This window comes from Talpa occidentalis, unplaced genomic scaffold (assembly GCF_014898055.3).
Source record: "Talpa occidentalis isolate TD23 unplaced genomic scaffold, MPIMG_talOcc4v2.1 talOcc4.9, whole genome shotgun sequence".
In the NCBI taxonomy this organism is placed as follows: Eukaryota; Metazoa; Chordata; class Mammalia; order Eulipotyphla; family Talpidae; genus Talpa; species Talpa occidentalis.
Genome location: NW_023605305.1, coordinates 17,891,318 through 17,904,199, shown reverse-complemented (window position 1 = coordinate 17,904,199; position 12,882 = coordinate 17,891,318). Strand labels below are relative to the sequence as shown.

The 12,882-nt window shown below is 37.3% G+C and overlaps 1 protein-coding gene across 12 annotated transcripts in view; it reads left to right on the top strand.

Annotated features, from left to right (window-relative positions):
- The window catches only part of PUM1 (pumilio RNA binding family member 1), a 115,052-nt gene that overhangs the window by 65,523 nt on the left and 36,647 nt on the right, over positions 1–12,882 (top strand). For 7 of the 12 annotated variants that reach the window (XM_037498696.2, XM_054691345.1, XM_037498693.2 and 4 more), the window contains 2 exons: positions 8,975–9,068; positions 10,084–10,200. In XM_037498696.2, coding sequence (XP_037354593.1) covers positions 8,975–9,068; positions 10,084–10,200 — 211 coding nt within the window. The remainder of the gene's footprint in view (positions 1–8,974; positions 9,069–10,083; positions 10,201–12,882) is intronic. The other 5 variants (XM_037498697.2, XM_037498692.2, XM_037498691.2 and 2 more) reach the window with 2 other exon arrangements.

Sequence of the window (12,882 nt, the reverse complement as noted above, 5' to 3'; positions counted from 1 at the left end):
TTAGAACTCTGGGTTCTAAGCTTCCATTCCAGTCTAACCCAGTCTAACTCTGATTATTTTAAGAAGTGCTTCTGTCTCCAGTCTCTAACAAAAATCTGATTCTCTTTCGTTTACTTTTTCTTTATTTCATTATCAGAGTTGGGATTCTCTTTTGATTTATTCATTCCTGATTTCAAAATTTTATCCTTTTTTGGGATGCGGAATAATACAACTTGAACAGAAACAAAACATATCTTTCCTTTTCTTTTCTTTTCTTTTTTTTTTTTTGGGCAAACTCACAAGTACTTAACAGTTACATCAAAGACACCACAGTTTTATAAACCTATCCCATTTCAGCAATTTTTGAAAGCAAAGTTAAGTTACTATATTATAGCTTCCCATATACAACTGGACTGCAACATTAGGTATATTGCTGTGTGTGTGTGTGTGTGTGTGTGTGTGTGTGTGTGTATCACTGTTGTGTGATGTGATTTTTGGTTTTTATTTATTTATTTTTAATCCCATGCACCCTGATAGTATGCCCGGAAACCATTGGCCCAAGACTTCTAAGTAGCTTCAAGGCCCTTAAATTTGCAAGGGCTCCTGCATAGAATCCATTTCTTAAGAAGGAAGGATGCTTTTCATGGGAAATTGGTGTTCTTATATTTTATCCTTTCAGTCTTTGCTACCCTTGATTTTCATCACATTTCACCCACCTTTCCATTTCTACTAATTTAAATCCTTCTCATTCTTCAGTGTCTAGTACAGTTGCCTTTCTTCATCTCCAGATCAAAAAGTTGTCATGTCTCTCTCTTTGAACTTAAAAGAAGTTGTGACTACCTTCTGCCTTGTTGTAATTACTTGTGTAATAGCCCTTGGTAGATTTTAAGTTCTTTGAGGGTAAGATCTGGGCCTTTTCCCCCTCTATGTCCTCTGCTTTGCTTTAGCAGACCAAGTTTCTCGGTACCTTTATGTAGCTTTATTCTAATTACTCAGACCATTCCGTATATTTTAGTATGCTTTAAAAAATAAAAATTTGAAACTTTTAAGAGGTCTGGAGGCCACTCACAGATTATCTAGTTAGGTATTTTGACATGTAGTTCATTAGATATAACCCATCAGCTGTGCCTCATAGCCAAATAATTAGACCTGGATGATAATCTGGGAAATTTACTGCCTGGACCAGTAGCCAACATTTTTGGGGTCACAGCCCAATATTGCCATCTGGTCAAAAGCCCTGGTCCTATCATCAGAATAATGTACATAATTCTTTTGCCACCAGTGTTTTGGATAACCTCAGGGTTATCATAGATTTGTGAACTGTAAATTATAACCTTATATTTGCATTTTTTGTTCACAACTATAGTCGAGCATATCTTTCATGATTGGAACAGCTTTACTCCCCTCCCTGTGGTTTTTAGTTATTGTGATTTATTTAATCACTCAAATGTACTCCATGACAAGTGATGAGACCATTTTTGCCTTTGTCTTGGAAACGTTAAATTAGGGAGAGTGTAATCTTATTCTCTGGGGAAAGGAAGGTTTTATGGAAGGGGTGGATCTTGAACTGTGCCTTGAAAAACTTACGTATATGGGGAAAAGAATGGAAATTCCAGTGAAGGAAAATAGTAAAACTAATGTCTTGAAATTAGGAATTAACAGGTAATATGTCAATTGATAATGTAGAATCACTCACCCTGGGTGGTGGTTAAAATTGGGAAAAAAGTGACTTGTGTGGTTGAATAGCATTGTGTATTTTACTTTGCTTTTCTGCCTTACAGGCAAATGACAAGACATTTCTAAGAAGAAATGACTTCATTATCATGGTTTGACTTTTTGAGTTGCATGTTAGTTTAGTAGCAGTTTTAGATATTCTCTTACCCATATTAACCAGTTAGCTTTTGACTTCGTGTTCTTTAATCAACTTTAGGTTCTGCCCTTAGTGAACAGTAAGACTTTTGAAAAATATAACAGTTATGGAGCCATTGAGGAACTGAGTACTAACTTGGTTGGTCAGGAAAGCTATGAGACCAGGGGAGGGGAATGAGAACCAAGGTTGCATAGATATAACTTGAGGGCAGGTGGAATGTATGTTGCTCCATATAAGAAAGTGGAGGTATGTATGGAGATGGAAACAACTGTGGTGTGATAATAGGCTGACAAGAGTCTTAGGGAAAGGAAATCTGTGCATTGTCAGGTCATGCAGGCCTTGGAGGCCAGACTTGAATCCCAGATAATACTAATGATTATGAAGATTGAATCAGAGATCTAGTGTTGGCACAAATTTTTCTGTACATTTTGCGCTTTTATCTTGGCTTTTTCAAATAGGCAACAGATAACACTTTTCTTGGTTTTGAGTTATTTGCTAAAACTTGTAGCATTATTTATGATTTCATGAGGGAATCTGGTTTGGAAATTAATAATTACTTCTTGAGTCCTATATCCTTTTAATTATGGCTTTGAGTTGGTATAATAAGTTGGTTTCATAAAATTGTTAATATCAGCTATATTGAGATATTGATACATAATAAAGAGCAGCCTGAAATATGAAAAAGGTCATTATTATTTACTTCATCGCAAACTTAATGGTCCCTAGGGCTACTTCGGGTTTTGGATAGTTAAATTGCTTATCTAATCACTATAAATCATTTTAAACTTAACCCTTCTAAGATTTATAGCAGGTTTAGAACAAGGATTTGTAACCTTTTTTGTGCCATGTACTTCCTAGTTGTTAGGTGTGAGATCTATGGGTGGAATTCTCAGAACAATGTTTTACCCTGCCGAGTGTAAGTAGGATTACAAAGGAAACTGATCATATAAAAACAGATATCAAAATACTTAACAAATTTAATGTCTTTGCTTCTTTAATGATGTGATACATAAAATAGGTGTACATAAAATAGAAACATAAAGTCATGTTCATAATGAACATGACCCAGATTTTGACATGCCTAATTGTAAACTAACATGAAAATTCGTATTTGCTGGTGGCAAGGTCACATATGTACTGCTTATGTTAATGTAATTTGGGGGCCCTAAAATGTTAATTGAAGCACCTACTTTAGGTAGATGTTCTTGAAAATAATTTTACCTGTTTCAAGTATAAAAATCTTGAATTAAGAACCTTATTTAGGGTAGGTTGAAATGCTCATTGATGTATCTGGTGTATTTCCCTCTTCCTTGCTTTATCCTAGAAAACAGTAAACATATAATGTGTTCATACCAGGGTGCTTTATGAAGTTTAAGTAATCTTTATTTTCATAAATGTCTAAACAATTATTGATATATGTTTCCCTAAGTATATTTTAGAAAATCAAACTAGATTTCATTATAACATAGTTATATCTAGCAAACCAAATCTTGTCCTTACAAATGAATCAGGTTTTTGTTAGGATTTTTTATTTAGAATTCAGTTAATCTAAAAACAGCATAATGTAGCCTGTTTTACAAACTTGTATATGGAGGTACAGAAACTCTTCACCTATGCCTGTTTTAACAAAGAAACAGTGTTCTGAAAATTATAATTGAACCACTAAATTCATTCCTCCCCAGTCTTTATTATATGGTAGAGGGAAATGATGCATTTTTTAAATTTTTTTAAAGATTTATTTATTTATGCATACAAGAGCTGGGGTACAGGCCAGAGGTGTGGGGGTTGAGAAGATTCACCACGGACAGAGTGGGGAACAAAACAGGCAGATTGACCAAAGTACACTGCTGAGGAGAGCAGCGGGTGAGTCAGGAGAGGTCTGCTGCACCATGTGGGTTGTTCCTTGGCCGGCTGGGGGATCGAACTTGTGCTGCAGAGGCTGTGGACAGCTTCATAGGTTGCGTCAACCCCTTGTGCCACCAGGAAGGCCCAATATGCATTGTTTTTAAAGTATGGTAATGGGGCCTGCCCTGGTGGCCCAGCGGTTGAGCGCTGGGCTGCAAAGCTTCCCGTAGCCTCTGCAGCGCCGGTTCGATCCCCGGCCACCAGTAAGGGTCCCACATGGCGCGCAGACCTCTCCTGGCGTGTCCCTCTGCCTGTTCTGTTCCCCGCTCTGGCTCTGGTGAATTCCCTCACCCTCCCGCGCTTCTGACTGTACCCAGTGCTTGTATAAATAAATAAATAAATCTTTAAAAAAAAAAAAATAAAGTATGGTAATGGTTAAATGTCACTTAAATGCCAAGTGTATGCATAGTTTTAATATAGGTATTTAATGTTCTCAGCTTTCTTTGCAATTTTCAAGCATGGGGGAAGATTATTCCATCAGTGTCACATCTATAGTCACTATTAAAATGCTGATTTTTGTCAACAATTTGGACATTTGGCCTTTAGTGGTTGATTTTGTTGAAATTTTATATTTTCCTCAAAAGATATTATTTGGTGGAAGGAATTTTTTTTTAAAAAAGATTTATTTATGCATAAAAGAGCTGGGGTACAGGCCAGAGGTGTGGGTGGTGAGAGGATTCACCAGAGACTGTAGGGAACAGAAGAGGCAGATTGACCGAAGTACTCTGCTGAGGGGAGCAGTGGGCAAATCAGGAGAGATCTGCTGCTCCATGTGGGTTGCCTCCCTGGCTGCAGTGGCTGCGGATTGCTTCATAGGTTGAGTCTTAACCCTTGCGCCACCAGGAAGGCCCCAAGATTTTTTTTTAAAGATTTGTTTATTCATGCATACAAGAACCGGGGTACAGGCCAAATGCACGGGAGGGTGAGAGAACTCACCAGAGACAGAGCGGGGAGCAGAACAGGCAGAGTGACTGAAATATACTGCTGAGGGGAGCAGCGGGCGAGACAGGAGAGGTCTGCTGCACCATAGGGATTCTTGCGGGCCGGCTGGGATTGAACAGGCACTGCAGAGGCTGCAGAGAGCTTCACAGCGCTGTGCTCAACTGCCTGCGCTACCAGGGGAGTCCCTGGAAGGATTTTTTTTTGTTTTTCCCACCAGCTACAAATTACTTATTTTGAAATCAGATTCTTCATCTGATAAAGAAATGTGAAATGTGAAGAAATTTTTTCTTTTAAAAATTCGGCAGTTTGGATTATAGGTAGTTGTTAAACCAAAAGTCATTACTGTCATTTGTTGGTCATTGCAACTATTCCGATAACTTGGTCAGAAATGGGCTTTGATCTGGAAGCTTCAAACAATAGCAAGCTTTCTCAAATTTCATGTTCTGAGAACTGGCTTCAAGACAAACTTCTTTTTTCTCAAAAAATTTTAGTTCCACCATTGATGTAATCCTTGTAATGTTTTGAAGGGCTTTCCCACCAACCCCGTTTCCTGAATCTTGACAGTAGCACCATGAGTTAGGATAACTGTTATTTTTATATGAAAGAAAATTAAGACATCATGAAGCTAAGAGACGTAATGCAGGCTGTATATAGAAGCTATTCAATTTTCTGTTTTGGCCTATAGCTTCAGACTTTCTGCTTTGGACCGTGTACTAGAAACACAGAGCTTTTTGACTTGTGGAAATATCTTACTTTACAATTCCATAGCATTTGTAGCTTTTTCCTCAAGGAGTATATTGTCAAAAGCACTCATCAACAACATAAACAAAAGGTTTTTCTTTCTTCCCTGTGAACTGCTGACAGTAGTTGTGGGATTTTTAAGTCTGACACTGGTCCTGCTTTTCTATGTTCTGGGCTGTTTTTAAGGAGGAGCTGTGAAGTGGTGACTCCCAAAAGGGTGGGGTCTCTGTGGGAGCGCTCTCCCCCTTCATTATTAGAAAGTACTTCACACATAAAGGACTGTTTATGGGTATTAATTTAAATAGCCACAACAACCTTTTTGAATTAGGCATAACTTTATTTTCCCTGTTAGAGAGAAGGGGAAGGGTGTGACACAGATTCTCTTGCCCAGTGTCTCATAGCAAGTGAGTGATGGCACTGAGATATGAAGCCAGGCTTTCTGGTTCCAGAGTTTGTGCTCTTATCCTATCTTCTATGTATGTTGCCTTAAACTGGTTAAAAAACAGACAACCCAAAAACCAGGACAGGTAGTACATTTTATTGGGGGAGGGGGCAGTATTTCACATTTGCTAACTCCATATTTAGCTATTGCTACTCCACTTTAAGAAAACTCAACAGTAAAGTTTTTATGTCAATAATTATTGATAACAACAATAATAGTAGCTATCTTTTATAAGATGCTTACTGCATGTCAGTCACTGTGGTAGATGATTTGATTGTTCAAATTCCTTTCTGTAATGGGAACCCTGTTGTATCTTTTGAAGGCGATACAGTCATAGAGAAGGGAGTCAGAGCAGCTTGCTTGTGTCATCCCTAGATTATGCCTTCAATATTTCTTATTGGGAACCTTGACAAGCTTGAAATAGTTGACATTTTCCCCCCAGCATTCAATCTCTTGAACAATTGATGAGTTCTGCCAAGTAAATTGTGAGCAGTAGTAGCATATTTATCATTATACCAACCTTAAATTTAAGCATTTTTTCCAAGTTATGATTATCTTGCTTTGTGAAAATCATGAAAATGTTAACATAGCTCAATGCTTTGCTCAGCAGATGGCGTATCTATAAAATTTTTGAGGATCCTTTGGAATCAGTCACTAGCCAATGATTAAGTCTTATTTTGGAATATCCTATATTTCTAGTTAATATTGAATCATTTACCTGAAGATAATGTGCCAGAATTGCTGTCATCTATGCTGTTATAATCAAATCTACCTGCTATAGATGCAGACTTTATTTTTGTTAATTGTTTACTGCTAAGTGCTTTAAAGAAAAATAATTCCTTCTTTTTTGGTTATAATCGCTAAGAAAATAAAGTTGCAAGCACAGGCTATGTGGGACCTCTTGGAGAGTAAGGCCTGCATGTTTTTAGTTTAAAGTCTTACTCCCTGCTCTTAAGGTGTGGTAACATGGTAGTGAGAGTCACAGACTATTAACTATGTGAACTGATTACTTTTTGCTCTCATACTATGTATTTTTTATGTTATGTTTACAGGTACAGTGCAAACATAATGATTAGTTATATGCAATATTAAAATCATATGAAGTAAAGATAAGATTTAGGGAAGAGCACGGTGGCACTGGTTTTTGTTAGCAAATCAACATGACATCGAGTCATATTCTGAACACACCATATTTTTATTTCTCTAGCTTCATGTCATAGCATCTAACTAATAATAGGTGCTTTAAGAAGATGTTTGTTGCTTGAAATGAATAATTTTGTTTGCAACACAACAGAGGGGGCTAGAGGGAAGACACTAGAATGAAAATGTCAGAAATGTTAAATGTTTCAAAAGGTTTTAGACTAGGAAAATTCCAGAGACCTATTAAAGAGACAGTAGATACATAGTTGAATCATCAGGCACTCTTATACCTTGGAAAAAAATGTGAAAACAATTTCCCATCATTTTACTTGTTTTCTGCCACCTGGCTGTGCCTCCTGTTATAGGACTACTATAAGACATGTCCTTTAAGGTAAAACAGAAGTGTTGTTAAACAAAGTTGCAACAATCACAAGATCACAGTTACTAAAGAGTACTACTTGGCTTCCTTCCTGGAGTGAACAAGTGTTGATATGTAGATGCCAGTATTTCCTTGGAAGACATATTTTATGAAAAGCCTAATATGAATTTTTTCCCTTTTTTAACCTTTGAAAATAAAACTGTGAAGTATTTTTGGAATCTTTTACAGGGTTAATTTTGGCATTCATACTGTAAAAGGCAAAGGCTTATTTAACACTGGTTTTTAGAAAAATGAATATATAGAAATAAGGTGAGGATGACCAGTATGTGAAAATATTCACCTTTCTTGTTATTTAAAATTAGTCTACTCATATATTGGAGACATAGAAGTAACCAAAATTATAGGATAAAGTCTCTCTACCGCCCAGGATAACAATAAAAGTCCAATTGTAAGATGGATTGATGTTATCGCCTAATAGCTGAAACTGTCAGGTCTCTTTATGAAAGTGCCTGTAACTCCTATCTGTAGTGTCTGATCATCCAGTGATGTCAGCTGAACTGTTGAAAAATTCTATTGAAAGAGCATTTAGATTGATGGTCTTATCCAGGAATTTCCTTACAGTAAGCTCTTTTGGTCTGATTTCAGCAAATAGAGAAGTGTTCAGTGTGACTCTTTGGTAGGAGATTCATCACGGCAGTCCAATATCAGGCTGTCAGCACACAGTAGTGTCATTTGTACTAAAATGTAGAAACATTTTATTCAATGTTGTACCCCAAGTTCCTTGCACAGTGCCTCTTAGGTATTGTTTCATAAATATTTGTTGAAAAAATAAATGATTGACTTATGTATTAACATATCCTTAATGTCAAGGCCTTAGAACTTTTTCCCTTTTCTTGACAACTAGAAAGTGTGCTCAATCTGAGCGCACAGTCCAAGTTTTGTTAGTAGTAGCTATACTTCTGCTGTTTTATCCCCTCCATATAAAGAATAGGTACCCTAAGAAACTCTGGAGCCCCCAGATTTGGACTGTGTCTAATTTCCTCATTAGGACATATTGCTAGTTTTAAGGGATCCAATATCATTTCTCCAGGAGGAGGCAGCCAGAGAACAAAATGAATACTTTACATACTCCTTTTCAAAATGTGAGTAGGTGAGGCTTAATTCAAAATGTTTGTGGGCTTTCAAAAGAACTGAAGGAAGACAACTTGAATGATATGGCAAGTCATTTTGTAGTACATTTTGTGTAATTTTTAATTGTGCTTTGGACTAGGCAGAACTGTCATCACTGTTGATATGTATTGGGGCATTTGTGTGTATGTTTGTGGTTCAGGGAACATAGTAATCTGCAAAGTAGTCAGCACTTGGGAACTAGGTACACAAAATTGAGGTAAAGAAAGAGGAAAGAGAACCAGGCATCTCAACATCATGGGAATGGAGTAAGGCGGGAGAACATTTTTGTTTAAATTAATGTGCCTAAATAAGGGTTTTTAAAAAAAAAATTTGTATTCAGAGAGCTCTTAAAATTATTTCATGAGACAGATTCTCTAACTTCACCATGTCTTTTTTCTTACCTCAGCTATTCCAAAGACCGAATGCACTTGCTGTCCAGCAATTGACAGCTGCTCAGCAACAGCAATATGCACTAGCAGCTGCGCATCAACCTCATATTGGTAAGTTCCTAAGTCTATAGTTCCCTTATTATAGGTGTTGCCGCTATGTTATGATAGCTGGCTATTGTGAAATCTATTGGCGTACACTGATGATGCAAGTTTGGACAAATCCCTCAAAGTAAATGACCTCGTCTTCTCATCCAGTGGTCTCTAGCCACATTTCTTATTTTGTCTATACCGTCTAGACCTCAACTCATGATTTCTTAGTATCCAGGTATTGCTCTACCACCATCGTTTCAATATTTACAGTGCTGACTAGTAGTGATTAGTAGAAACTCTTGTGGTAAGATTAGATGAAATTGGTTAAGTAACGGTTTTGACCTTGGGCTTGAATAGGCTAATATATCAACGTTTCATTTTATTAAGTAGCAAGTAGCACTATAAATCCATTTCCAAGCAGTTTATGTATTGATATTTTTTGAAAGTGTGTTCATACAATTAAAGTAGCTCTGCCCATTTCCTAGAGCAGTTAAGTTTTGACTAAATTGTTATTTTTTTGTTTGTTTTATTGCCGCCTCCCGCCTTGAAACAAAGCATTCCAAGTGTAAACGAGTACAACCAGAATTTTTTTTTTAAATGTGTCAAAGCATCAACAGAAAGGAGAGTGCCAGTCATAGATTGTGGTATCCTATGGAAGAAAAGACTGCTTCCAACATAGATTAATTAAGGCCTGGGATATATTGTCTGTGGTCTGGTATTTTATAATTGTAGATGGTAGCCTTTATAAACAGCATGTATTTTCTTTGAGGGAAACTGTTCGTAAAATCTTTTAGAAATTTTGCTGTATCACAAGCCATATAAGCAATTTTAATTCTTTAGTAAAGTTTAATAAAAGATCATAGGTAAGTAATACCATAATCTTTAGTTACAGGGATTATGTTATCTTTTAAAAATTTCTCTTTACTCTCAACCTATACTAGCTTGTCTGTTTTCTTTATAGCCCAGAATGTAGAGCTAAACTGTGCAGGTATTTGGTAGGGGCTGCAGTTTTAGTCAAGTTTGTTTTTACTGACAGGTATGTTTTCAGCAGGTATAGCTCCCGCTGCATTTGTCCCCAATCCATACATCATCAGCGCTGCTCCCCCAGGGACGGACCCCTACACAGCTGGATTGGCTGCAGCAGCGACACTAGGTGAGATATTTTGCTTTATGAAGGATTTTTTCACCTGCTAAAAGGTGGTTTGAGATTGGCACACATTCTATATTACTCTTTCCCTAATCTTTGTCTCTAGTGGAAATTTTGCTCCTGATTTCCAGTGTCATCTACCTGCCAACTGAATATCTCTGCTTAACTATAACCTCAGACCTGAACATGTCCAAAGGCAAATTAATCAGCTACCTCGTATATAGGTATTTTTGATCTATGGAGCCACCATTTGCGCGCTTATTTATTCATACATTCATTTATGCATTCATTCATTCATTCATTCATTCATTCATTTTAAGGATTTATTCATTTATTTATACAAGTACTGGGTACAGTCAGAAGCGCGGGAGGGTGAGAGCATTCTCCAGAGCCAGAGCAGGGAACAGAACAGGCAGACTGACGAAAAAATACACTGCTGAGGGGAGCAGCGGGCATGGCAGGAGAGGTCTGTCGTGCCATGTGGGACCCTTGACGGTGGCCGGGGATCGAACCAGCGCTGCAGAGGCTGCGGGCACCTTTGCAGCCCAGCGCTCAGCCGCTGCACCACCAGGGGAGGCTCTGCTCATGTATTTATTTTGGACCTTTCTTCCCTTGCTCATGTCTTTCTGCTACCTTTTATCTACCACAGCCTAGATCCTTATACTCGATATCTAGAATTTTGCAGCTGTTCTCCCATACATATATCTGATTTGCTTGGTTCGATCTCCTGCTGTGCTCCCTTAAATTGTTCAAGAAAATGATTTCAAACAAAAATCTTACCCTTCTGTTTAAACCCTTTATTGATGTCCGACTTACCCATTTAAATATAGTATACTGCCTTTATTATCAGACATGGGTTAACTCTTACAGCTTATTTGGGTAGTGGGTATGATGTATTCCTCAAAATTGGTATTTTTTTTAGGACCTGCCATGTTCCAAGGATTAGTGAGGATTAGTACTCACTTATCTCTCCATAGTTTGTACATAGTCTACATTTGCACCATTTTCCCTCCAGATTGACTGCTATTGGCTTTTCTTATATATTCTAACAATATTAAACTGATTTTTTTTTAGCTTGCTGCAGATTAAATGCTGGCTTAGGCCTCTTTTTCTTTGGGCATTTTATCTGCTTAGTCTTCTGTAGTAAGTTCTTTCCGTTCTGTGTCTGGGAATCTCCTTAGCTGGCATAGTCACCTCTAAAAAGCCTTCTTTGCTGACCCTCTTTCTCTATTATTTTTATTGGTTTGTGTTAATTTGCTTGTGGATGTATGCATATTTTATTTCTTCCCCTTGAGATTGAACTTTAAAGATAAGCATTTTGTTATTTGACTCTGTGTGGCTGTAGCACAGTTGCTTTCACCATGGTGGGGTCATAAATGTAGGTTGAATTCAGCATTAGAACAAACTAAATGTCTTCAAATATACATATATTGTTTGGGGAAGATCCTTTTAAGTCATGTTAATAATCACTAAATATTGTGAGAAGTCAGTTCTTATTATATAGCATACAGTTTGCAGTTTTGAACTCAAATGATGCAGTATAGAACTTCTTACTATTTCCATAGACTTGTTCACCTTTTGGTGTGTATTGTGATGGGAACATATGTAGTATATAGTTCCTTGCTCTCCTCACCTTTGCAGGAAATAGCTATTCTAGCAGAATGAACATTGCTAACTACCATTAGTAATTTATTAAACTTTTTTAACTGTTTACTAGGCATTGTGCTGAGGACTTTATTTTTTCCCCCATGTGAATTGTTGGGTGATGAAAGTAAGGATTAGGGATTGGGGAAGGGGATCTGAGAACTCTCTTGTTTGAGGTCACACAATTCAGATTTGGGGTTTGAGCCATGTCTAACTCAAAGCCTATAGATGCACCTCACACGCTGTAATGTATAGTTTACCTTGAATCATCTTTTCTATATTTTCTTTTCTCTGCTAACTTATTGCATGTCTGAAATAAAGAGGTAGTCTTAGGCATGACACACTTGTCCTTAATGAGATCATAGTTTGGAGATGAGAATCTTGGGTTTTGTAATCATTAGGTGAACCAGACTGAAAATGACTTAAGAGCTTTCAAACAGAACAGGAAATGTTAACTATCTAAACTATGAGACTGTTCTTATGGGGTGTTAGTAACACAGAAATTGAAGTAGACATCCTGATGAGCCAAGTTCAAGTAATGATGCATCTTTTGAGTATTTTCCTAAACTCAGTCATAGGCCTTGTGAACCGAGTAAAGTAGTGGAAATGCCATTGAGAAAATATAAAGGGTACTATAAATGGTGGTGGTAAGAGTAGTCTGCCCAGTAGAGGTTGCTTTATTGTCTTTCTGGAGCCTTGGGACTATCACTGGAGGTTGTAACGCCACCTTTCAAGGTAGATGGTAACCCCTTAACAGCTGTTACATCCATTTTGCAGAGTCTTCATTGTGTTGTTTTCTCTTTCACTCTTTGCTTTAACTGTTCATGACCATTCCACTTTATAAACATTGGTCAGATGAGTTTGGGGACCCATTTTCATTTTGAAGGTATGTCTTTTAGAATATTAACTAACAATTTTTCTAAGCAGCACTTCATTTCCCACCCAGATAGCAGGAACGCTTATAAATAGCTTCTAATCTTCGTTAAGTCTACAGGCACAGAAAATAGAATATGTTTTTATTGTCATTGTTAGGTTCTTGGGAAC